This window comes from Lupinus angustifolius, chromosome LG07, assembly GCF_001865875.1.
Source record: "Lupinus angustifolius cultivar Tanjil chromosome LG07, LupAngTanjil_v1.0, whole genome shotgun sequence".
Classification (NCBI taxonomy): domain Eukaryota; kingdom Viridiplantae; phylum Streptophyta; class Magnoliopsida; order Fabales; family Fabaceae; genus Lupinus; species Lupinus angustifolius.
Window position 1 is genome coordinate 2,117,882 of NC_032015.1, and position 27,643 is coordinate 2,145,524.

Consider the following 27,643-nt stretch of genomic DNA (forward strand, 5'->3'; position numbering starts at 1 on the left):
TCATAAGTATATTTTATTATTTTAAAATATTTGATTTTTCTTAAATGGATCTTAGGGAAAAAGGAAAATGAGTATATTGTTTTAACATGAGGGACAATGGGTATAGTTAAACTAAAATTTAAAAAATGTCAATAAACTTACTCTTATTTTTAGTTATACAAAATAATAATAAACATTATGTTAAAGTTTGAAAAAGAAAAATAAATATAAGCAAAAATAACTCTGAAAACTCCAACTTAAAAGAATATTTAAAAGTACAGTGTTATGTTCTTATGACGGTGGAACTTTGTTCTGCTTCCGAGTGTGACAGCATTTGACCAAATTTATTACTTATTCTGATTCAAAATTTGAAATTAAAAATAAGCTTAATTGTCTAATCCAACTAGACATGGTTGACAAGTACTACTAGTTGGTTACCTCTGCCGCAAATTAAAGAAAACACATTTTCTTAGTTATTTTTCAAAACTGAAGATATCCAACTTTAATATCAACTTAAATTCTAGAAATAACATTAATCATATTATAATCTAGGCCTTGATATGGCAAAGCGGGATGAAAATCAATCAATTAAAGTGGCTTTAACATACCAAATGAAAAAGAACACTTTATTTGGTAAAGGTTAAAAACATAGTAAAGGATATTAGTTATAATTTTTTTGAAATAATGTACTTATTATTTTATCGGCAAATATTTGTATGTTAATATTTGTTGTGGGTGATACTTAAACCTCAATTTCATTCACTTCAACCATTCACCTTAACAATCATATATCACCTTATAATTTCTTTTTTTAAATTTGGTAAGTATGTTGTGAAGTCTGTATAGATATTTTAGTTCTTTTCTAGCTCAAATAATGTGTATTTCAAATGAAAATTAAAAGAGATAATCACAATAGCTCTTACAAAAAGAAAATCACCATAGCTCAAATGATACCTTCATCTTATACTTTCACGTGAGTGGATTTATATACATTTTAAGAATTTAAAATTTATGAAAAATATTTTTTTTTTATCTTCTCATCTTTTTGTGTAAGGAACTAATTTCTTTCGGGTTGATGGTTGCTCATATGAATCAAAAATATTATTACCAATGGTAAACTAACATATTGGGATTTAATAGCAAACTCAGATGGTAGAGAATCACAATGTATCCTATACAAAAAAGTACTAAGTGAAGAAGTTAACTAATACAAATTGAAAAGGGAGCGTGATAGACTTACGTGTTTATTTTTAAATGAAAATTAGTATAAAAAAAAGGTCTAAACTGTCACTTTTTGGTTTTGTAGTTGAAAAAAACTGCATCATTTGATGGGCACTGAAAGTATATGATAGGAACCAAAGTTACCCTTTCACTAGCTCTTAGAGTTGCTTCGCTTGTTAAATGCCACAAGATATCGCTAGATAGGTATGTGGCTGTGATACTTTTTCTATGAAGCGTCTAACTTTACTGTAATCTAAATAGACTCATCCAACTATAGCATGTTAACATTCTCCATCACAAAAGATGTATAAAAATATATATTTAATGTTTCATTATAATAAGAGTTTAAAATATCTATACTTACATTGTCCATACATCATCCATCATCCACCATTACTTTTATTTAAGAGTCAATAATAGTTATTAAATCAATAGCAGATGATTTACTTACAATCAATTTATACATATTAAATTCTTACAATAAATACCAGTGACATGTATTTGTTGATATGAGGAGTGATAAGTTAATTTAATTCCCTATCTCATTCATTCATTTAAACACAATCCAACGACCGATAATTAATCCTACTTATCTTTCATTAGACTTCTTCTCAGTTCTTTGCTACCAAGTATTAAAGAATGGATGGCTTATACATGTGTCTCTGTTATAGCAAATGTTTCATGAATTGTTAATGTTTTGTTTTAGGTTTTCAAACAACATGTACATGTATGTGTCGTTTATACCAAAAGTAATATTGTTTCTCATGTCATATCATCACCAAGTATTTTAATTAATAGGCCTTTCATACTCAGTTTAAAGTTTGACAATGCAGACGATGACAGTAACATTAAAAATCATCTGCAAGAGAGATAAATTCTTATTATTTTCTAGTAAAGGGTAAAAATGTTGTATAATTATATTCAAATGATAAATATGACATATTTTTATGTTTTTTATGTTGTTTTTTATACAACATAAATAAAAAATATTTTTTTCATATGCTTCTGATGTACTTGTCATAAGATATGACCTCAAAGTAATTTAGTTTCATCGACAATTTTGACAAACTATATACAAATTAATAATATTTGATATCATTTAATCTGTGTGGAAGTGATATTATAAAAAGAATAAGTATAAAAATTCATATATAATTATTATATTATATACCATTTATTTTTATTATTTATATTTAAAAGTCAATGATAAATAAAATGATAATGTAAATTATTTTTTTGCTCTTCTCTTATAAAAATAAGAGGGGTTGAATACAAATAATGATGAGAAATAAATTTACAGTAAATCAGGTGGAACTCCAGGACCCCTTTATAAATAAAAGGCAATAAAGTACAGGCTAATTATTGCATTAAGAAATTAATAGACTTTCTATTAACGGAAAAGTACACGGCCTTCAAGTTGACAAAAATAAATGAATAATCGATATTTTTCATTGATGACACTTAAATAATGCAGTACATCAATTTAACGCTCATATATGTTTCCTATTTGTGGGAAAAATTACACTGTAATTTATCCCAATGCCATCCTAATGTTTAAAATGAATTTGCAACAAATGTATAGTAAAGTAACCAACAATCTAAAGTTCACTAAATTATCCAAGACTCCAAGTCTACAATAAACCATTACAAAACAACAATTGCAAAGGTTTTTCAATATGCATTCAAAAAGTTGTATTTCAACTTCTTTGGACTGGTTTGTAAAGCACGACTGTAACATATTTAGAACGAAAGCGATGGGTATGTCCCAATGCCACAACAGATCTTGAGGACTCTCTGTTCTCAATATACAGATGATCTAGAATCACATTCTGAGGCAGTGGAAGACTTCCTGAATTGTCACTATTTGCAGGATAGCTAAGCAAGGTGTGTTGTAAATGTAAAGGGACCATAGGTGGATCGCGTGCCTCGTCTTCATTGCCAATGTACACGTTATTGTAACTGGAATCGGGAGAGTTGGGAACTTCAAATCCCTTAACAGTTGGTTCTTCCTGCAAATAGATTGTATCTTTTAGACCTACATCTGACAGATAATTCATGTACTTCTAAAGAATGATCACTTACTAGATTTTCAGCATGAGAGTTGCTCATCTTGGAATTAAAACCCAATCGCTTTCAGCATGAACTCATCAAATGGAGCACAACTGAGATTCCAATATGTCTGAAGAAAGAGCAAAAGTGGTGTGTTATAAAGATGCATACCTATTCGTAAATATAAGGAAACAAGAAATGTGTCATTCATAAAACATACAAAAGTAGTTCAACATCATTCAAACATGAACTCTGCATATATGTCAAACTCACTAACCAAATGCATTAGATGTTCTCGCTAATGGCAAAAGGCGTGTATGTAGATGAGCACAGATGCATTTTATTGGCATAAAGCCTTTGTGCAAGGGGTAATATCACCATCAAGGTGGACCATTCTTAATGGATAACATAACAAATTAAAAGTCAAATTCAGTAATTACAGTTCCACCAGTACCACAGAACAAATGGTAAAGTGCATCTAATTCAGAGAATTTTTGAACTTATCTCTTTACCAATCTTCCACATATATCATATTTGCAATATTATCCATTGGCCAACCCCACCTCCAAAAACATTCCCACCCCAAAAGATGAACAGAAATTTATGATATTCATGTCAGCATGAGAAAAATAATCTCACAAAATAAATTATTAATGGCACTAGTTCATGAGCTGAGAGGATGGTTGTCGATCTCCACGGCTTTTTATCATCCAAAAATCTTTCGATGTATCACTTTGGCATAACTTGTATATAAAGTACTTCACTCAAAACATGGACCAAAGTAAAGAAACTGACTCAGGGATCAAATCATGAAGAGATTCATATTTGCTGACACAAATTCAACCTTTTCTCAACCTAACTAATATTTGTAAAGAGGAATTTGATGTAGATAAAAAATGGCACTCACCTGTAGACAACATACCCGCCAGTAAATGAACTGAATCCCTACTTACCATTTTTAATGAATGTAATTCACAACAAATGGAGGTGAGTCCAATTTCTAGAGCCAAAGGGAGGCCAAAAAAAACCAAAGGCGAAAGTGTGAAACGATTAGGAATGATTTAGAGATCAATGTTTTGTGAATGAACATGATTTATGATACAACATTATCGAGTCATTGCAATCCTGCTATGGTACAATAAGATAAGCTAAACTCTTTAACCATGGCATACACTAAAGTTTAACCATAATTGTATGCTGACACTGGAATTCTCATCAATAACCAAAAGTCCAAAACTGGATATTTCCAGATTATAGTCTCATTAAGAAGCTGCATGAGTACAAATAAGGTAAGATATAGATGTCGAGATTACAAGCCACAATCATGTGGGCAACTTCAAAAAACAGAAGGTGCCACTGCCAATGCAGGTTATGTTGTTCAAGTTTGACAGTGCTACAATACGCTAAAACAAACGGAGACAACCAATTGCACTTAAAACAGCATTGATGATTTTGCCGAATCAGCCAACCACTAAATGCAATACATAATACATATGAAACTAGTTGGAAAATACTACCACCTAACCCACAATCAAGCTATACTTTTACATTCAAAATTGCAAAATCTTTTTTATAGAACATTAATAAAGTACTCCTCTATGTCTATAATGGCATTTCTTTCTGTCAATAATATCTTTCCCCAAATTGTTACTTCGATTCAATTTCATAGATTTTAAACACAAATCAAGCATGCTCATAAACAAATATGCAATTCATATTATAGAATCAAAATACAATCCAACTATTGCACCTATACAACCAAAAAACTGAAAACAGAGTACACTGTACAAGGGCACAAATAACTAATTATTTTTCCAAATTGAAACAAAACAAAACACACAAAACCCTATGAAACAGAAAAAGGTAACAAAACTCCTAACATGGAGGATATTTACCAGAAAATAGTACATTGAAAGAAGATAGTAGATTACATATACAAAACAAAATATCGTACCGCGTCGCGATATATTGGGAATTAGCGAGAAAATCGAGAAACGAGATGAATCGGAACGGAAATGATGGTGTGAAGGAGCATACCCTAATTGCGATGGAGGAGTGAGTGAGTGACGATAAATTCCTCTATTCAAAATAAATAATAATAATCCATCTTACCAAAAATAATAATGTTTTTCCTTAAAAAAATATAATAGTTGGGCCAATAAGAAGCTAACACTTCATCTTGTATTTTGCCCTTACTTGTTTGTTCATTTTGTAATCATTGTTAGGTGGGGTGTTTTTTGCCCACCTAAAAAATTTACTCTCGATTTTCTTATTATTTATTAATAAATTTAATTTTGATTTAAAAATCATACTATCAAAAATTTAATATATAAATGATAGATTATCCACCAATAACTAATGCTCGTCCTATAAAATTTTCATAAAAATGGTATGAAAACATTTGTGAAAAAGAAAATTATTTCTATCAATTCACAAAAATAATGTCAAATTTCAACATTTGGAACACTTTAGAAAAAGTAAGGTACAATACATTGAATGATTTTTGTATATTCAACTTGAGTATGTTAAAGTATTAATAAATCATTAATGCATTAATGAATATAAAATTTATTTAATAAAATTAATAGTGTTTGAGTAATTTTTTTATTAACTTACTACATTAAAATCAAATATACAATGTAATACAAAATGTAGGATTAAAAGTTTATGAACAATTACCTCATATTATGAGTTTGACACATAATATTTTTAAATTATTTTCATGATATATAGTATTTTTTAAATAAATTCTATAAAAATGTACAAATATAAATTACTTTAAATTTGTATATGTAGTTATAATAAATTAAAGTGATGTCAAATATAAATTAGTATAGGGAGATAATATTTTAACTTTTTTTTGTTGTATACCTTCAATTTTTTTGAGTAAGAAAATAATCATTTTCAGGGTGTGTAATGTCTCTGAACACGTGTTGCTCCCATAAATTAAACAATTGACATTTTGGTCATTTTAGAGATATAGTAAGTCATCATACTACTAGACAAATATTGTTGATAGATTTATATAAACATGTTCCCACAATTAAGTTGACAAAAATAAAATATGTACTTTAATGTTTTGTTTCGCATTTGATATAATGAACTTCCACGATAATCAAGTAAAGGATTTTTGAAGTTGTAATTGTTGAATTGTTCGAACTCGCCCCAAAGTAGAGAAAACCCACACTGATTGTGAGATCAATATCCATAACTCAATCTACATTCCCTCATTTAACATGTGTGTGTAAATATATAAGTTGTAATTGTTGACATTGGATCTGAAGTTGCATGATGGTCCTTAAAAAAACAATGTTTGGATGTGTGATTTTTTCTGTATAAAAAGTGAATATAGTGCAAAAGAGTAGATGGGCCAAAGGAACGTGCAGATAATAAATGTGACAGTGATAAATAGTTAGGAGAGCATGTGAATAGTTTGATGAATGGGTCTCACGGGGGCAACATGTTTTACTTGGGGTAGGTTTACAGCACGAGCTTACACTAAGGCCAGGCAACGTTTATGATGGTGCTTGGTGCATTAAAGAAATAGTACGGACGGGACCGCAAGCCCACGTGACTGGAGCGGAGAAAGAGTGATGGACCAGGTTATATCTGTTCTCAGGTATATGTTACTGCATGTATCATTAGATGTGATTGATCAGAAAATTATTTAATTATTAATTTTTTAACTTAAATATATTTTTAATCAATTATAAGTTTGTGATACATACAGTAGTATAATTTATGGGACAAAATATATTCTCTTTTGTTGACCACTTTCCTTTTGGCACCACTTACCGCCCTTGTTTGCTATCAAAAATACTTTTCATGCCAAAGTTAAATCACTCATGAAATGAATAATGATACAACCTATAAGTGTGTTACTTTTATATTATGGATAGAAAAAGTTTTATATTGATTATCGATTGTTTAACATAATATTTACCTTTTATATAGACTTATGACTAATTAGGTATAACATTAAACACACAAGTACAACATTAATGTACAAATAAGTCTCATTCCAAAGGTTGAACTTGTCACCAAAATCGGAGGCCTTCGACTAGCTTGGTGAGAAGGTTGAATGTTAGACTGTTGATGGCGAGATGGAGTGCTCTAGGAGGGCTAATGTTGGTTTATGCCCACGTTGATATAACCATGATGGTGAGCTTAGTTTCTGGTAGTCATCATGGTGTGAGATTCTCATACATGATGTTAATGTTCTTTAGTATACAAGGCTGGTGTAACAATGATGATTAGAGGTTTAACTGAGTTAGCCAGTCTTGGACAATACCAAAAATATATTATAACATTCAAGTCAGTATTTATAGAAGACATGAGATAGCTAAAGAGTAAAGAGATGATGATGAATATAAATATTTCTTTTGTAATAGTCCGCTCTATTTAAATTGGTTGAGGTGGGTTACCTTACCTTGAAGGAAGATCCAATAATGTCATAGGTGATATTATGGTCTCGTCCTATCAGGCGATGGGTCTGTCAAGCCTATGGCGCTTGGTATTTTGGTATTTCCTCTAGATTGATGAACTTGTGTGTACTTGCATGGAGGTCATTCGTATTATTGACCCAATCTTTGGTAACTTATATTTTAAATAATTGTGGTTAATGGATGTGTACTGCATCGCAAGATACAAACTCTAACTTTATTGGCAACTTTATTAAATCGATTGAGATAATCTCAAACTGGACATGTATAAGCTTATCAGACTAGTTGACCGATAGGACGAGACCATAGAATTACTCATGATGTTACTTTACATTCTTTCGGGGCAAGACAAATCCACCCAACTATAGAGGAGGTCAATAAAAAATAGAAACTTTATTCTTCATAATCTCTCCACTCTCAATAATTATTTCATCCCCTCTATAAATAATGACTTGAGTATTAATGTCTATGAAAATAAATCATATTTGATCCTTATTTTACATGAAAATCTCTATCTAAAGTGTAATTCTAATTCACCTTTGTTGTATCATCACTTAATACAAATTAAGTAGGATTATCTCCTATTTTGTTAAGATTTAATGCAAAGAGTTCCAGATAAAAATTAAAATAAAGAATTTTAATAGGTATCTTTAAGTACGAATAATTATATTTGGAACATATTCTTATGCCTTCAAGGATCAATGGATTGTCACAAAGAGATTCTTATAAAATGCAAGTATTTGGTTCAGTTGAGTCCATAGTTTCACAATAATGACAGTAAAAATTGTCTCAAATGTGCACAAATATAAAACTCAATCAATTGAGTAGAAAGTTTAATGAATCATATCAAGTATAAGTTAAATTCACCTTCTAACATAAATTTGAATAAAAGATTATAAATTATTCAGATGATCATTTAAGTAAAAAAGGTAACCTAATTACTAGGAAGACTCGTCTTATCTTCTAATTTATGTTAGACTTTCTTATCTCCTTTTAATTATAGTTAATTTAAATTCCAAAATATTTCTTAAGTTTTTAAAATAATTAAATAGATCTAATATAATTAAGAAATATTTTTAATCCTTGTGGAATAGATATTAAATTACAATAAAGTTATAGTATTGTGCACATCAAATATTAGAATTCATTTTTATATATTTACCTAAGATGGTTTAAGACCGATTCTCAACCCGATTCAAAACAACTTAAACATCTACTTCTATCCGATTTAATTCTTAATCATTATTGTCACATCCTCCAAGATGTGTTAGGTATTTAAAGGGGTTAAAATGGACTTGAAAACAAACCTTCCCAATATAATATATTTATTAAATTATACTGACCCCTGAATTTTAATAAAATTATACAAACAACTCCTTAATTTTTTACACACACAAACCCCATAATTTTTATACTTTTATTACACGGACAACCTCTGCAGGAGAAATAAGTGCAATATTTTAAATAAAAAATGTGATAAATGTAATTAAGTTAAACAAAACATGATATATTGTGGAGACAAATCCAAATAATATATGAGTTGATACATCTTTATTATTTTTTGTTCTTTATGATATAGTATAAGAGCAATTTAAACAATATCTATTTAGAATTGTTGATGCATTTTGTAATAAAAAATAATAGAGATACATTGATTTGTATATTACTTGGATTTTCCCCCTATAATATACGATGTTTTGTTTAACTTAATTATATTTATCACATTTTTTATTTAAAAAATTACACTTATTTCTCATGCAGAGGTGGTCAGTGTATTGAACATATAAAACTAGGGAACTAGGAACGTTTGTGTAGGTGTAAAAAAATGAATAATGATTTATGTAATTTCACTAAAACTCAGAAGGTGTCAGTGTAGTTAACTCATATATTTATCTAGATATCTAGGTGATAATTTTTTCTAGATATTTCTCCCGTAGTATGGATTTTAAATAGTATTAATCCCTATTTTATGTATATTTCATTCTACTATAATAATAAATTTTGTTTATTCTTTAAGGTGTAACTCAGATGTCCAGCAACTTTATCAACTAAGATAATAATAAATTAGTATTGACCTATAAAAATAAGAAAAAGGGTATGGTGATGTGTAGCAAAATATTACAAAAATATTATTTGTACAATCCATTTGAATTTTTTAGTGAAAATGTTAACATTAGTTATAGTGGAGACTCGAACCTTCAATTACCTTCACTCTAATTATTTACCCTAACTATCAAATCATGGGTGAAATTCGAATTCACGATTTTTTTCACTCTATTCCTTAAACCTTTTCATTATAACTATCAGACCACATTAAAGCAATTTATTTGAATGACTTTGATAACAAATGTTAATTTTTTTATAAATAAAGTTTATTTTCCAGGAGCGGGGAAAGGTAAAGAATGAGGGAAAAGATAAAGAAATAGAAGAGACGATGATACCCTTTTTCTTTTTATAGTACAGATAACATCACTGAAAATATTATTCAGCAAGTGTTATTCAAAAACTAGGATTTAAGGGAGATTATATATGTCTAGCACAGTAGCACTCTAGCCATATAGCACTTAGTAAAGTATCACAAATACAGCTAAGCTCAGCCAATGGAAATATAGAAAAACAAAAGTAATATTTTTAGAACAAAAAACGATGCCTTGTGTTGTATCCCTCTATATATGTTAATAACCTCCTACTACTGTTACCATTCAACTCCAATGTGTGTTTTCTACTTTTCTTTCCTCCCACACCCTTTTTCTCCTTTGCTTTTCTTCTTAGTGGTTAGATCTCAGCCGTTTTTAAAGCATATATATTTATGCAACTATGTTGATGTTGCATACTTGAGAGACTTGTTTTTCTCTTCTTTATCAATAATAGTTTCTTTTTAAATGTATATTTTTTTTACTTGTTATATAGTATATACATATATGTGTCTATTCTATTCTTTTTCCAATTTTAGCAAGATTTGCATATATCGTTATTTCTTCTGAGCATTTCTCCCTTTCCCTTTCCTATATATATCGTCATATACTAAATTGAGGTTTTTTCCTTAAGAGGAATTAAAAATAGTCTATCGGATTGTTATTTGGATTTTTTCCCTTTGTAACCAAAAAAAGATTGTTGCTTGGATTTTGTTCTTATTTTTTTCATGTAGATCTATTTTCATGTAGATCTTGAAGGTAACTAACTTGATTTGAGTTCTATTTTTTTCGATCTTAATTTAGAGGTATTGAAAGTATGAGTACAAGTTGTTTAATATTTTTCTATCTCTTGTATGATATAATAGGGGTTCAGGCTTTTTGTGTTGTTTTGTTCTTGAGGCTTGAGTTCATATCTGGGGTAGATTCCTTTTGATACGGAACAAGCCTAGTATACCAAAACATATATACTTTAATCACTATTATTCGCCACATCAGCTCCTCCTTGTGGCCTTGTTTCCAAAATTTTGCACATAAAATTACAAGATTTCATGTATCATAATATTCATGTGTTATCCTTTTTATTGTTTAACTGAGTTGAATAGTTCATAATTAAATTTTTTCATCCAATCAACCAAAATGAGACATGATTATATTAAATTTGTTTTAGTAATTAAATCTCATATTAATTACTGTGTTTATATGTTTCATGTTTTTCCCTTAAATTTCTGTTGGACTAATTTTCTGTAAGATTCTTCTTTTCTTTGTGTAAGTAGTGGATTTTATTAAAAGATGTAATACACTTTTGTATGAGATTGGCAATATGGTAAGTTAGGTTCTATAGATTCTTCTTTCTTTTTGGAGCTATAGTTGCATGGACAGATCTCAGTCGTTATTTGCGGATGTAGCATCATCAAGATTCACATGCAAATGCAGGTGGGTGGAATCTGATGCAGTCTATGTTCTCTGGCATACCATAAGTCCTTTGAAGTGAGAATCTTGATGATGCTGCATCAGCCATAAACGGCTTAATATAGTTGGATATGGACTATTTTTTAACCCCAAAATATAGAACAAAAGTTTTTCTGGGGAGATGGACACACTGCCCAAACATTCAGACACTGTCCATGATCTGCAAATTTAAACAAGAGGTGACCCTTTCCCACTTATAATTACTTTTTTTTGTAGTTGTTGTCAGGTGAGTTTTATCCTTTGTTTTCAATTCATGGTGGGGATTTTTTTATTCAATGGATATGGATATGGCCTTGCAGGACTTCTATCTTTATATGTTTTTATTATTACTATAATATTATTTATTCATGGATTAGCTTTTTCATATTGCAGACAATCCTAGGTTATCAATTATAGGGCTATTTGGAAAAAGAGGAGCGGCTGTTAGATCCCTTATGTTATGATGCCTCAATAAATGTAAGAAAATAAAACTCTTAAAATGTGTTAAGCATGATCCTATTTATATGATCAATGACTAGGGAAATATTTCTTGTATAACTCAACTATAATTTTTGGACAATTTTTGTCATTATAACATAATATCATATATTATTTATCTTTGATATTATGTTACAAAGTGTTCAAGTTGTATTATAATGCCAAAGTTTGTCAAAAATAATGGTTGTAAATTATACAAGAAACATTTATTTTATAAGTATTTGACTTCATAAGATTAATTGATCATATATATAGGATAATGCTTGATACTTTTTAAGAGTTTCATTTTCTTACATTATTGAGGAATCACGAGTGTAGAAATCAGAGGGAAAACTATATGGGTATGTTATTCTTTGAAGTGGAAAAGTTAATGTTTTCTTCAATACCTCACCAAATGTTGCAATTTTTGTGTGTGAAAAAAAGCACCATATTCTCCCGGCTCAAGCAATATTGTTTTTGGTTGGTGAAAGATATATGTGATTAAGACCAAAAGTAGCATTTTCCTTGCGAAAGAAGGTGAACAAGTAACTTCATCAAATGCAATGATGTATATATCCTAAAATATTACTTCATTAATATGTAGATGCATTTTAAGTAAATCAAGGATTAGTACATTATTATTTAATCAATTTAAACAGAAATTCACTTAATTAGAAGAAATTGTTCAAAACATGAATGTTAATGGATGACCTAAGAGTAAAAGGATTTTGTTTTAGATCACAATGGAGTAAATATAGAGATGTTGTCCTACTTTGTTCAATTCACCATATTTCTAATTGCAGGGCTCTAAATCCTGAAGGACAATTTGCTCATTCATAGGGGTCACATTGCCTGCTATCTCGGTCATTTGTTCCATGTCTGGCACAATCATATAATTTCCTGGCTCGGTCAGTTGCTTATTGCCTAGCACGGTCACGTAACTTCTTGGCTTGGTCATATGCTCATCTCCTGGCACGATTATTTGGCTTGATGACTCGGTCATATGCTCATTCCTGGCACGGTCATTTAGCTCAATGACTCGGTCAATCTGGTCTGCGGTATGATGATGCTAATACCTCGTCCTGGGTCATGTTGTTTATGAATATTCCTGGCTAATAGTCTTTGAAGGAGAAGATGAAAACTTGGAAACCTATCCAATCATTCTCAACTGTTTAATTTGGAGCATATTATTAGGTATGCATTTCTGGTCCACTTGTGAACTGTTTTGTTAATTGATTCTTACCTTGAGATTCTGATTATAGTTTTATTGTGGTGGCCTGAGGAACTTGGATAAGAAAAATCACGGACATGCATTAGTTCCTCAGTTCAATGATCAAGGATTTGGTTTGGTGGACCAAAAGATAGAGACCTCTTACACAAGTTGGACCCTCCAAAGGTACTACTCGATCTCCAGAGGCACTGATATTTCAGTACATCTATTATTCACCCCTCTTGAATAATGCTCAAATATATTGCAATATCTTCTTCATTATTCATCATAATTAATGATGATTCAGTATATATATTCAAGATCCTATCATGGAAATCTGTGTGCCCCCATCACTTTCCAACTCTTTCTTCACAGACCCGGTTTATGTATTCTGGACCAAATCCCCCCAATAAATGAACAAGAAATAATAAAAAAAAGGAAAGAAAGTTCAGAATGCCCTAGTTCTCTATACCTGCATGAATTAGGCCCACTGATCTTAAATTCTTGATGTTCTTTCTATTGGTAATACTGCACCACATAATTTGTAAGCCTTTGTGTTCTCATCAGCATTAGTTTCTGTTGCCTTTTTTGCTAGTTGTATTAAACTGCTATTTAATTTCAAGCACAGAAAACCTTTAATCTGTCTGTACTGTGTACCTTTCTTTTGAAATCACTCTGGTTGACATAATTAATGCACTTAATTCATGCTTAATTGCAGGGAGTAACCAACTCAATCTTTGATTGCAGGTGTTGATTTAAAAGAATTGCCTCTTCTAATTTGGAAACTCAATCGAGTTCTGCTGCTACCTTCTTATTCATATAGATCTTTTGTAAGTAGTAATCTTCCATTTACATTTATGATTAATCAACATATTCATTTCACTGTAACCATATAAACTACATTAATTGGTTTATGACTTTATATATATGTGATTCCTGATCTCTGTCTACTTATCTACTTGATAACTGGTTCGGGGTATGCTTGCTGTAATGAAAACATGAACTATAATAATCGTAGGAAAGTAAAGGATTCAAGCCAATAGTTACAAAAAAAAAAAGAGGTCTAGTATCATATATATCTTATGCAATTATATTTAATTTGTTCTGTCCAATTGAGATGTATTGTTAAAGGAAAGCTTCTGTTTTAATGAACAATTTCTTCTTCTTCTTCTTCTATTTCTTGACTTTTCATCTTATTTTCGCAGGATATATTTTTATTATTAATTTTGACAGTAAGAGTAATCACCATTAAGCATATATTATTGTTTTAATTACTCACTGACATCTATGTACACCTATATCTATAAGTATGATAATAAAAATGTTTGATAAACAACTTATTGGTCATGTGATTATAATCTTGACTGGCATCTTTTTTTAAGTAAATAAGATAAGGATAGATCATTAACAATTTTCATTAATATTCTAATAGGTCTCCTCATTATTCATAGGCCTTTTTAGCTTGAAGTGTGGACTATGCATAATTAACCAATACTACCATTCATGTTTATATAGAATGAGAGTGACTATGATCGAATTTTAAAATGATTCATCATGAAAATATTAATGTTCAACCCTACTATATATATATATATATATATGTTAAGCAAAATATATATATTTTTAGAGTAGAAGTAGTACTTACCCATATGCTAAGAAATGAAGACATGTAGTAGGTAGCTTTAGTTTTTTACTCTGGCATTTATGAATATGATACCATAATTAATATAGTAAATATTTTTTTCAAAATCAAATATTAGTATTTATATGTGTACCCAAAACTAGTCCATAATAACAGGAAGAAAAAATATTATCTAAATTAATTTTCAAAAATATACAGATTATAACAGCATATAACTCTTTAACTTACATCTACTAGTACCTCGTGTAAAGCAGAAGAATAATAATAGTGAAAATATTTTACAAGAAAAAAAATAGTAAATATCATGATGTAGAAATTGAAAACTATTTCTAATTTTTCAGTTTCACTGTTTCACATCTAGATAACTTCTACTATATATGTCAAAAATAGACATGATCACATGCCACCATGTACTACGTACAATGCTTCCATCATCCAATGTCAGGTTTTATGTTCTTTAGTAAGAGGAGGGGCCACAAACAAAATTTGCTCAATATTCTAAAATTTATTACTCATCAAGTGTCTGAAGTTGCTGGGATAATGCTCACTTTTTTGTTTAATTGCTAAGTTCTAGTTTCGTGATTCCTACAAAATGTTGTGATGAGATTCTCACATCATGTCATGTTGGGAAGACGAGGTATACATTGATTTAAGAGAAAAAGATGCATGACAATGTATGACATTATATTATACACCATTAATATTTAATTGTTATTAACTTTTCAAAAAAAAAAGTAATTTAAATAAATAATGAAATAAATCTTTATACTATTAAATATGTGTTTATGTTGTTGTGTGCTCAAAGAGGATAAGCTTGTATCGGATATTGTGAATACATATTTACTTGTGGATATAAATCTTATAAATTAATCAATTTGTAATAAAAACTTATTTTTTTATAACTTAATGAGTCATTATATACGCATTACATAAACCCTTCCGATATTTTATATAAGGAAATGAATAACTAACTAATAATAGGGTTTTCTTCTGCTTTTAGTATTTCCAACTTCAATAATAGGCTGTATAGAGATATTTTGCTCTATTCAAAGTTCAAACTCTTGATGATGGAAGGGAAACTGTGAAATGATCATAGAGGGAAGAAATGATATTTCATTTTTACCTCAATATTGATTAGCTATCATTGAAACCATGATTAGTGATTACATTTTTTAAAAGGAGAAAAAATTATTTGAGATAAAGTCATAATGGAGATAAACCATGATTAGCTATCATTGAAACAACGCCACTTAAGTATGTGGATTTTTTAAGATTGTATCATATACTTTTGTTTTTGGTGTTATTAAATTTATTTTAACCTTTTTAATTTTTATCACCAGATCTTTTATTAGTTAAAGCCTTTCAAGCATACCATTGGATTAATGAACAAATCTATGAGAGAATAGATAATAAGGCATGATATTTTTTGGGTTTAATAATAGCCCATAATTTGGTATTGAATTTACTGAAATTGAGTAGGGCATATTCTTATTCTGAAAAGGTAATGATTCACATCACACCCAGACCCACTAGGGCAGTAAACTGAAATATTCATCAATACGCCTTTGTTGGCCATTGAATGAGTACAGACATGATATTCATATACCACATTTATCAATCATATATTCAAATTAAATGATGAAACTGGAATATTAGAATAGTGGTAATGTTGGGTTAGCATAAATTACAGAGTACAGATCAAAATTATAATCAACCTTGGAGTTGTTGTTTATGAGACAGTAAGACATTAATAAATAAAATTATATTCGGCTTGCGTTTAAGGGATGACTTGAGGCCAATACTCAGTATCCAAATTTCCATAGAAAAAGTTTGATTTTGCTTTTATTTTCAAATTTATTTTATGCCTGATAAAAACTGAATAATAAATTTTATTGGTAGCTATTACTTATTATTAGTATCACTTACAAAGAAATTGATGGTCATTTCTGGCTAATCCTGCATAGAGATAACAATGAAATTAAAACCAAACATGTGGGTATCCATCCGAATTTAACTTAAATTTAATGAGAAAAATTTAATGTGATGGATTCAGGTTTGAATAAAAACCAATTCCAATTTCGGGTACAAGTTTGGTATAGTTAATATAGCTTACCGCCAATATACTCTGAACTCAATATAGTGTTATTAGTATATACAAAAGTATTTTTCTAATATAAAAGTTGTTTCTATATTGTTCCCATTATATAAAAGGCTTTCCAACTTGTTACTGACATTACATAAGTTATAGAATAAAAATAAATTACACTCTATACATTGTTCCCATTACATAAAAAGGCTTTATTAAAAGATGTTTTAATAAATTAACCATGTACACATATTGAAATATATTTTTTCGGATTCCCGCTGGGTTTGGGTTACCCGAAATCCAATAGGTTCGATATAATATTAATAATTTTAACTCCATCAAGTTTGAGTTTGGGTTTTAAATTTCGGGTTCGGAGTTGAGAAAACGTAAACCCAATTCTGATCTATCTTGTTGTCATTCCTAATCATGCATTATAGAGAATATTTAGTGTAAAAAAGAACAGACAGCAAAATATTTCTCAAATCATTCAAAATATACAAAGTTATGAATAACATGATTTATAAGGATACTTCATCTGCCTATGTGATATTTCGATATTTAAAGTTATGAATATAGTTTAAAAAATTATTAAATAATTTGACTAAAATATCTCATTTAATTTATATTAAAGACAAATAGAAAATATGAGGCGAGTGTAATAAAATATAATCACATGACATGAGTAATTTTGTAAAAAAAATGAATAAGATGAGAAAAGTAAAACATTAAAAATATAAAATGGATGGAATGATGGATTAATAATACATAAAAGTGTAGAGAAATGAGTAACAAGAGCATTAGGGTAGGTGATGTGATGGGCATATTGGTAGTTCTGGTTGGTTGGTTTATCTGAGAAATGATTATTATGTTCATGTTTCTGGCCCCACTTTATGTCATTCCACTTATGTTGTATATATGGCAGATATGTCACTCAAGGTCACACTCTGTGTCGTCATGAACCGATTATACATATGTTGTCTCACTTCTTTATGTTACTATATATATTAGAAAATATAATTGGTCAGAAAAATATTTAATAACAAAAATTAACCATTTTGAAGATTGAAGAGTGAAAGTCATTGCAACTTTAAGTTGATATATACTATTGAAGAATAAAAAATAAATGATTTAGATTTTTTTTTGCATATAATTTGCTAAGGTTAGAATATAAATGGTCTAACTTTCATCTAGTGACACCCATGAATAAAAATTACAATAACTATAAGTTTGTAAGAGTTTTGTTCATACTTCAAAATAGAATTGTGCCAAGTAGAGAAACTAAACCATAAGTGGGTCGAGTCAAATTCATTCTCACTAAAAGAAATCAAATGATTGTAATTGAGTTAAATAATTAAATGTGTTATTAATCCATCAAAAATAAAAACATAAAAAATAATAGAAACAAAAACAAAGGAAAATAATTTACAATATATCATGTTGTTGGCATAGTAGCCTATCTGATCATTTATATTTCAATTGATTTGTACTTTGAACTTTGGCCATACATATAAAAAACCGTGTATTATAATTGATGGGTTTGCTTGATTTAATTAGTTCCACCTAATAATAGTGATTCCATAATCCACCCATAAGAATATAAGATTAGAGGTTCTGAATACTATTAGAGAGGACCTAACCAGATTATTTTGATGCCATTTTTTACATTTTTACGCAATATAATCCTCCAATTGGGTTCAATCCGGCTTGAACCCACTTAACCCATGGAGTTAACTAACAGGTCAAAGCTAACTCAAAGGCCCAATTAGGTCTTAAATTGTACTGGGTTACAACCTACTCAGTACTCACAAACTTTTTAAGGTTTTTATAAGGAAAAAAAGTGCTTCGGCCTAAGCCTAAAAAAATACAGCCACTACAGGATGCTTCTATATAGTTGTTTTCAATCGTATATAAGACAATCATGTCTGAGCCGGAAACATTCACAAATATATATGACACATTTAAATAGAAGAAACAAAATATTTGTTGTTACCATTTAAAACCAATTTTAAATAATAAATTCCAAACATTTAATTTCAAAACTAAATAATGGTAAGAAATTAATCTAACCAACCTCCCATTCACCGTTCTTTATCTTTTCTACAACAACTTCAACAATAAATAAAAGTACAAGTTTTAAGAAAGGGAGGAATAGTAATAAAAATGAATATTGTGATATACTATGTTGAAGAGTTGAAGGTGTGTGATTTTGAGGGAGAATAGTGTGACACTTGTCTTAATTTGAGCATAATCTAAGACATAACATTTGTTGTTTTGTTTGTGTAATAATAATAATTGGTTTGGTTGGATTGAATAGAAGCGAATGATAAATGACAAATGACAAATGCTGCTCCCACATTCATAGCCAATTCTTTCTCTCTCTCTCTGTATTCTGTAACCAACCCTCTCATTCTGCTTCCATGCTTTCAATTTCATCATGAATATACTGGTTTCTACCATTTCTTTTTTGGTCAATAATTAATTCACTTTTCCAGATTGTAAATACATAAAAACTGTACACAAACAAATCTTTTGTGATGTGATGATGAGCAACAGAGATATAAAGAATGTTGCTTTTGTTATAATTGTTGTTGTATTAAGCAGCATTGTAGGGCCATTGCATGTTTCATGTCAGAGCAATAATGATGGTGATAGTGATGGTGATGGTGGTGGTGCTGGGGTTCAGATATTGGCCCAGGAATTATACCGCGCCAGCATGACCAACATTACTAAGATCTTGAAAGCTACAATAAAAAAAGAGTTGGGTTTTTGCATAATTGATGTGTGAGTCACAATCTTCATATTAATTTTATCAATATCATTTTTTTCTTATGTTTTATTATAACATATTGTTATATCACATATTACTTTGTATTATTTTTTGGTACACACATATCACTTTATAGATAATGTGAATGATGCTTAATAAAATGTGAAATTCTACACTTCAGAGATGCAGATTGGGATGGGGCATTCAATTTCACCAAAGATCTGCATTTTTTGACCATGTGTTCCCAGAAATTAAAAGGTACTTTACTCACTCACATTGTCTAATCCAGTTTGATTTCCCTGAAACTTGTGAAGAAACAACTCTAAGAAAATCTTAACTTCTATTATATCTCTAACAATCATGTTATGCACTTGACTTATGGATTTGAACTGTGTATAATACAGACTCATACTTGTGTTCAAATTTTATTTTATTTAGAAGATTGAGACCATAGGGATTAATAACATATCAAGAATCAACTGTCCAAAAAATTTAAACAATGAAGTCAATATGATCAATAACTTAATTATAGCAGCTCCTTACTTTCTCACATATCAGCAAAAAATTGAGATATGTGTATTGGTAAATGATAAATGTAGAAAAATTGAACAGAGACCAAAGTGTATCACTATCATATGGAATTTGGACACAAAAGAATATAGATATGATCATATGTATGCATGACGAAAAATAAGGTAATCATTTAAAATGTGTAGGGACACTGTATTTTGTGTGCTTCCAGCGTGAACATGACTCCTTTTTCTATTATGAAATTTACTTTAGGGACATTCTGTGTTGATTCGGTTTCAGGTGATATCACACAGCGTATTTGCACAGCAGCAGAAGTAGAAGCCTATGCTCGAAGTTTTACAAGCAAATCCAAATCCGTGTTTTTGCAGCCTAACATAAACTGTAATTTGAGCTCATGGCTCAATGGATGTGAACCCGGGTGGGCCTGTAAAGCTAATCAGAAAGTAGAGCCTAACAATAACAAGAAGGAGATACCTGTTAGATCGGTTGACTGCCAACCTTGTTGTGAAGGCTTCTTCTGCCCTCATGGTATCACCTGCATGATACGTAAGTATTTAGAAATTAGAATAACTATTGTTGAAAGCATTTTTTGTACATCAAGGTTTACACCTATGATTATCCTTTGAAAATTGAAAGTGAAGTTGCATAGGGAGTATAAAAAGTAAGAGAATGTAATAGCTCCACTGATGTTCAAGAAAGTTGTTTATTTCTAATGTTCAAAATAATGGAACTTGAATATTTATGCTTATGCAAGAGTCCTCAACCTTTTATATGTAATTGAGTGTTCTAATCCAACTTCATTCATTTGTTGCCATTTTCTGTGTCCTATTGAAGCCTGCCCATTAGGTTCTTACTGTCCACGTTCGGAACTTAATAAAACTAGTGGAATATGTGAGCCGTAAGTCCTTCCCTTTTAGCTCTACTTGTTTTGCATTGTTATTTTTGGCCTACTTTAATATTTATCAGCAGAATCAATATGCAGATATCGATATCAGATACCTCCAGGAAAGTTTAACCATTCTTGTGGAGGAGCAGATATTTGGGCAGATATTACAAGTAGTGCAGAGGTATTCTGTTCAGCAGGATCATTCTGCCCATCTACTATCCAAAAAAATCCATGCAATAAAGGGTATTAAAAATCATCCCTGAATTTTTAAATGCGTAGTTTTTCCTACTGCTTATATGTTTTTACTCTTCTCTGAAAACTTTGCAACCTGCTACTGGTTATTGTCTTTTCTAATGCATAGTTGCCACCTTTTATATATTATTCAGAGCTAATTTTATGTATACATTGCAGGTTTTACTGTAGAACAGGTTCTACGGCTCAAGAGCGTAAGTACTCCAAATATGTTATTTGTTCTCTTTAGTAAATTGAAATTTCCAGTAGAATTCTATGCCATTCTCATTACCTTTACTCTCAAGTCATAGAAATCTAGGTAATGTGATAACAGGGGTGAGTTATTAGGTATGTCATATAATATTTAGTAATATGTAAGAGGGTTTTGTTGTTGATAGGCATGTTACTGTGTTACTCATAAAGAAGCCTTATTTTGATACAACTTAATGTATCAAACTATATACTATCCATTTGGGAGTGTACAAACTAATGTATAAGTAATACACTAGTACATCTACATATATGTTGGGAATAAGCTTTCAGATGGATGTGAATGCTGATTTATGTAGTCAGTGACCCTTTTTCTTTTCTTGATATTTTGTCTTGCTCAGGATGTTTCAGATTGGCAAGCTGTGAGCCTAAATCATCAAATCAGAATATTACCGCATACGGTGTCCTGGTTTTTGTGAGTAATCTTCAGATATTTCATTATATATGAAGTTTTACTTCAATAAAATTCCATATCTTTTATATATACTGGAAAAAACCAATGTCAACTATGTGAACCAAGTTTTTGTTTTAGTTTTCTTTTAGGATAACTTCCAATTTGGAATCTTTCTTTTTGGGTTGTATGCTATACCATTTTTTTGCTAAGGTTACCACTTTTTAGAACCTGTAAGTTGAAAGAATGATAGAATGTTCTAGTCTTTTTGAATTTTGATGTAAGTTCATGTCATTTAGTATCATTGTTTTATCAAATTTGTCCACTGTGGTTCTGTAGAAGTGACTCTTCAATTGTCGATGCAGGCTGGCTTGTGTTTCATGCTTATTATCATATATAATTGCTCTGACCAAGTTCTTGCAACTAGAGAAAGAAGGCAAGCAAAATCAAGAGAAAGGGCAGCTCAAAGTGTAAGAGAAACACAAGCACGTGAAAAATGGAAATCTGCGAAAGATATTGCCAAGAAACATGCTACTGAACTGCAATCACAATTGTCGCGTACTTTTTCTCGCAAAAAATCTACAAAGACCCCAGAATTTAAAGGTGTCTTACCACCTGTGGCTGGTACATCAAAAGCAAAGAAAAAAGATAAAAACGACCTCTCGAAAATAATAAATGAAATTGAGGAAAACCCTGACAGTCAAGAAGGGTTTAATGTTCAGATAGGAGATAAGAATGCGAAAAAAGCACCAAGGGGTAAGGCATTGCATACTCAGAGCCAAATGTTCAGGTATGCATATGGTCAGATTGAAAAAGAAAAGGCCTTACAGGAACAAAATAAAAACTTGACCTTCTCTGGAGTTATTTCAATGGCTAGTGATATTGATATAAGGAAGAGGCCTACAATTGAGGTTGCTTTTAAAGATTTAACACTCACTTTGAAAGGTAAAAATAAACATCTATTAAGAAGTGTTACTGGGAAATTATATCCTGGTAGAGTTTCAGCAGTCATGGGCCCTTCTGGGGCTGGTAAGACAACATTTCTTTCTGCTTTAACTGGAAAAGCAACCGGATGTCACACAACTGGACAAGTTCTTGTAAATGACCAAGAATCTTCTATTACATCATACAAGAAAATCATTGGTTTTGTCCCACAAGATGATATTGTGCATGGTAATTTGACAGTGGAGGAGAATCTGTGGTTCAGTGCCAGATGCAGGTGTGTTGCATTGCTATGCAGATAAGAAGTTAAGAAGTATTGCATGCACTTTCTTCCTAGCTACTTAATATTGTACTCTAACTTTTTGTTGCATTTTTATATCATTGTTAGACTTTCTGCTGATCTACCAAAAGAAGAGAAGGTTTTAGTGGTTGAAAGAGTCATTGAGGCCTTGGGTCTGCAGGCAATAAGAGATTCTTTGGTTGGGACAGTGGAGAAGCGAGGAATCTCAGGAGGTCAAAGGAAGAGAGTAAATGTAGGACTGGAAATGGTTATGGAACCTTCACTTCTAATTTTAGATGAGCCAACATCTGGTTTGGATAGCTCATCTTCTCAGTTGCTGCTAAGAGCACTTCGACGTGAAGCTCTTGAAGGAGTAAACATATGCATGGTCCTTCATCAACCAAGGTGAATATGAGCATAAGATCATTGTTATTAATTTATTGGAACAACTCAATCGAACAAAAGTTCGCTTTAACTCCTAAAGTATCCATCCATTGTGAAAGAAAATAATGTTTGTACCACAAGTATCGGGATTTTACTTAGTGTTCTGTGAAACTTTTGCCATTTTAAATAGTTAGATTTGCATAATGCATCCCAAATTTATTAGAGACCAGTTAATGATGTTTTAAATTTTGGTTAACGAGTTTCTACCAACTCACCGTGCTTTGGAAAACATATAGATTTTTCATCAATCAATACTTGTTAACAATATGTAAAATGCCAATACTCAGCGTAAATAGGTGTAAGAATTTTAATGTACAATGATATATTTCCTTTCTAAAATAAGATTTTTGCTATAGACTAGAATGCATCATGATATACCTTCTACATGATAGTGCACTTGCCCTTACGATTGTATGAGATGCATAACCGAATGGATCAAACTAACACTTTTTTCTCCTTAATTTCGGGGAACTCCAGTTACACCTTGTTCAGGATGTTTGATGATTTTATACTACTAGCTAAAGGAGGTCTTACAGTGTATCATGGACCAGTGAACAAAGTGGAAGAGTACTTCTCCAGCATAGGGATTGTTGTCCCTGACAGAGTGAATCCACCAGATTACTACATTGACATTCTAGAAGGAATAGTAAAACTACCAGTAAGCTCAGGAGTGAACTATAAACAACTGCCAGTTAGGTGGATGCTTCATAACGGGTACCCTGTGCCGATGGATATGCTGTCGACTGTTGAAGGAATGGCCACCCCCGGTGAAGGTTCTGCACATGGAGCTGCTACAACAACAGGGAATGCTGATGATACTTCCTTTGCTGGAGAGCTTTGGCAGGATGTCAAGTGCAATGTTGAGCTCAAGAAGGACAACCTTCAACACAACTTCTTAAATTATTCAAATGATTTGTCTAATCGAGAAACACCTGGAACTTTCACACAATACAAATACTTCCTTGGAAGGTAAGTAATTTTATATAACCTGAAAAAAGTAGCAAAAATTTCAAGAGAGTTTCAAGTGTGGATGAAATAAAGTGGTAGAGACCAACTGTTAAAAAACATACCATATAATTTGGACAACTTTTTTGACAAATTTGATTTTATAAGCAAAGTATTTATACTATTGTAGATGAAAAATTAGCTGAAATATGATGGACTTGTCAATAATAGATGTACGTGAAACATTTTCCCAAAAACATTATGACCGCGTGCTATAGTGAGCATATTTCAGCTAATCTTGGTTTTCTTGTGCTCTTGGTTCCCTGCAGAGTTGGAAAGCAAAGGTTACGAGAAGCTAGAATGCAAGCTGTAGATTTTCTAATTTTGCTACTAGCTGGCCTCTGCTTAGGTACACTTGCCAAAGTGAGTGATGAATCATTTGGATCAACCGGTTATACATACACTGTAATAGCAGTATGTAAGTTTCCTCTAAATTCTTGGCCATTGCTATTTGTCACCGTGTTACCTACTACCTCTTTGTCATCTTTTCTTTTTGACTACTGATATTATCTCACATTTCAGCACTCCTTTCGAAGATTGCCGCTTTGAGATCATTCTCATTGGATAAGTTGCACTACTGGAGGGAGAGCGCTTCTGGCATGAGTAGTTTGGCTTACTTTCTCTCAAAGGATACGGTTGATCATTTCAGTACAATTGTCAAACCTCTGGTTTATCTATCGATGTTCTATTTCTTCAACAATCCAAGATCATCTGTCGTAGATAACTACTCCAGCATAGGGATTGTTGTCCCTGACAGAGTGAATCCACCAGATTACTACATTGACATTCTAGAAGGAATAGTAAAACTACCAGTAAGCTCAGGAGTGAACTATAAACAACTGCCAGTTAGGTGGATGCTTCATAACGGGTACCCTGTGCCGATGGATATGCTGTCGACTGTTGAAGGAATGGCCACCCCCGGTGAAGGTTCTGCACATGGAGCTGCTACAACAACAGGGAATGCTGATGATACTTCCTTTGCTGGAGAGCTTTGGCAGGATGTCAAGTGCAATGTTGAGCTCAAGAAGGACAACCTTCAACACAACTTCTTAAATTATTCAAATGATTTGTCTAATCGAGAAACACCTGGAACTTTCACACAATACAAATACTTCCTTGGAAGGTAAGTAATTTTATATAACCTGAAAAAAGTAGCAAAAATTTCAAGAGAGTTTCAAGTGTGGATGAAATAAAGTGGTAGAGACCAACTGTTAAAAAACATACCATATAATTTGGACAACTTTTTTGACAAATTTGATTTTATAAGCAAAGTATTTATACTATTGTAGATGAAAAATTAGCTGAAATATGATGGACTTGTCAATAATAGATGTACGTGAAACATTTTCCCAAAAACATTATGACCGCGTGCTATAGTGAGCATATTTCAGCTAATCTTGGTTTTCTTGTGCTCTTGGTTCCCTGCAGAGTTGGAAAGCAAAGGTTACGAGAAGCTAGAATGCAAGCTGTAGATTTTCTAATTTTGCTACTAGCTGGCCTCTGCTTAGGTACACTTGCCAAAGTGAGTGATGAATCATTTGGATCAACCGGTTATACATACACTGTAATAGCAGTATGTAAGTTTCCTCTAAATTCTTGGCCATTGCTATTTGTCACCGTGTTACCTACTACCTCTTTGTCATCTTTTCTTTTTGACTACTGATATTATCTCACATTTCAGCACTCCTTTCGAAGATTGCCGCTTTGAGATCATTCTCATTGGATAAGTTGCACTACTGGAGGGAGAGCGCTTCTGGCATGAGTAGTTTGGCTTACTTTCTCTCAAAGGATACGGTTGATCATTTCAGTACAATTGTCAAACCTCTGGTTTATCTATCGATGTTCTATTTCTTCAACAATCCAAGATCATCTGTCGTAGATAACTACATTGTTCTGTTGTGCTTGGTGTATTGTGTCACTGGCATAGCTTATGTGTTAGCAATCTTCCTTCAACCTGGTCCAGCACAATTGGTAAGCATTTATATCCTTTACAAAAAAATCTTAGGCGCTCTTAGAAATAATGAAGTTCTTGCTATGTATTATTTAATGTGCATCACACCATTTATTTCTATTTTTGTCTTTCTAGTCAACATGTTTAATGTTAGAGTGGATGATACACACCAAATGTCACATATGGAGAACACCTTAGGTTGCACTTGGTAGGTGACTAGGTGGATCAGATGTTTTGTTCTGCTTTATTTTGTTTCACCCTTTTTAGTGAAACTAAAATGTTTTCCTTTCTAGTGTTTCATCCTTTCCGCATGTATAACAAATCAAGTAGATAACAGAACTCATATCTTGTTCAGTCTTGTTCTGACATGCCTACCATTCATTACACAAAGAGACCTTAATCTTTTCTAAGTGTAGATGATGTGGCTATATTTTTCTCTTGTTTACATATCATTTGTTGTAATGCAGTGGTCAGTGTTACTTCCTGTGGTTTTGACTCTCGTAGCAACCTATGATAACCAAGAAGATAGTAAATATGTACGCTTTCTATCCGACTTGTGCTACACAAAGTGGGCTCTTGAAGCATTTGTAATATCAAATGCCAAAAGGTATAACTTCTGATATGTTTATTCTGATTTATCCCTAGTTTTTCACTGCTGCTGATTTGTAATGTGGTTTTTCTGCCATTTAGATATGCCGGAGTTTGGTTAATAAGCAGATGTGGTGCACTCTATGCAAGTGGTTATGATCTCAACCATTGGTATCAATGTTTAGGCCTACTTATACTAACAGGAATCGTTAGCCGCATGCTTGCATTCTTTTGCATGGTAACTTTCCAGAAGAAATAGGTTCAGCTCTTCATTCCTCTGATTTCTTTTTTGTACAAATTAAAGATGCGAGTCCACGACTCTGGTTGGTGCTACAACTGGTGGCCTGTGACTACTGGTAAAGCAAAAACATGACATATGTTGTACGTA

General features: G+C 31.3%; 2 protein-coding genes and 2 long non-coding RNA genes across 9 annotated transcripts; 3 read left to right on the forward strand and 1 right to left on the reverse strand.

Moving 5' to 3' along the window:
* LOC109351677 (SNF1-related protein kinase regulatory subunit beta-3-like) lies at nt 2,618-5,327 on the reverse strand. Of its 4 annotated transcripts, none has more exons than XM_019593231.1 (3): nt 5,204-5,327; nt 3,283-3,379; nt 2,618-3,209 (listed from the first exon to the last, which is right to left on the reverse strand). In XM_019593231.1, exons 2-3 carry the CDS (start codon nt 3,307-3,309, stop codon nt 2,898-2,900), a joined length of 339 nt encoding a protein of 112 aa, XP_019448776.1. In that variant the 5' UTR covers nt 3,310-3,379; nt 5,204-5,327; the 3' UTR covers nt 2,618-2,897. The 4 variants fall into 4 exon arrangements, with proteins under 4 accessions (XP_019448776.1, XP_019448777.1, XP_019448779.1 ...); XM_019593232.1 differs by having other exon boundaries at nt 5,181-5,324; XM_019593234.1 differs by having other exon boundaries at nt 5,287-5,304.
* LOC109351683 lies at nt 4,515-5,185 on the forward strand. The gene is made up of 2 exons (XR_002108266.1): nt 4,515-4,599; nt 4,641-5,185. It is a non-coding gene; the product is annotated as an uncharacterized LOC109351683 (long non-coding RNA).
* On the forward strand, nt 11,285-14,299 carry LOC109351678. Of its 2 annotated transcripts, XR_002108259.1 has the most exons (3): nt 11,285-11,754; nt 11,948-12,031; nt 13,294-14,299. It is a non-coding gene; the product is annotated as an uncharacterized LOC109351678 (long non-coding RNA). The 2 variants fall into 2 exon arrangements; XR_002108258.1 differs by having other exon boundaries at nt 11,285-12,031.
* On the forward strand, nt 19,280-27,643 carry LOC109351684 (ABC transporter G family member 28-like). Of its 2 annotated transcripts, XM_019593236.1 has the most exons (15): nt 19,280-19,750; nt 19,918-19,994; nt 20,547-20,813; nt 21,102-21,165; nt 21,250-21,396; nt 21,565-21,599; nt 21,996-22,069; nt 22,411-23,264; nt 23,376-23,672; nt 24,189-24,295; nt 25,455-25,839; nt 26,145-26,293; nt 26,398-26,687; nt 27,135-27,274; nt 27,358-27,643. In XM_019593236.1, the coding sequence occupies exons 1-15, from the start codon at nt 19,509-19,511 to the stop codon at nt 27,512-27,514; spliced, it is 3,285 nt and encodes a 1,094-aa protein (XP_019448781.1). In that variant the 5' UTR covers nt 19,280-19,508; the 3' UTR covers nt 27,515-27,643. The 2 variants fall into 2 exon arrangements, with proteins under 2 accessions (XP_019448781.1, XP_019448782.1); XM_019593237.1 differs by lacking the exons at nt 25,455-25,839; nt 26,145-26,293 and adding an exon at nt 24,986-25,134 and having other exon boundaries at nt 24,189-24,680.

What these genes read in the sequence shown, in the direction of transcription:
- LOC109351677 (XM_019593231.1), bottom strand. Translation starts at nt 3,309, where the DNA reads ATGAGCAACTCTCATGCTGAAAATCTA. An exon ending in ACTCTCATGCTGAAAATCTA is followed by an intron (nt 3,210 to 3,282) that starts GTAAGTGATCAT and finishes ATCTATTTGCAG; the next exon opens with GAAGAACCAACTGTTAAGGG.
- LOC109351684 (XM_019593237.1), top strand. Translation starts at nt 19,509, where the DNA reads ATGATGAGCAACAGAGATATAAAGAATGTTGCTTTTGTTATAATTGTT. An exon ending in ACTAGTGGAATATGTGAGCC is followed by an intron (nt 21,166 to 21,249) that starts GTAAGTCCTTCC and finishes ATCAATATGCAG; the next exon opens with ATATCGATATCAGATACCTC. An exon ending in TACAAATACTTCCTTGGAAG is followed by an intron (nt 24,681 to 24,985) that starts GTAAGTAATTTT and finishes GGTTCCCTGCAG; the next exon opens with AGTTGGAAAGCAAAGGTTAC.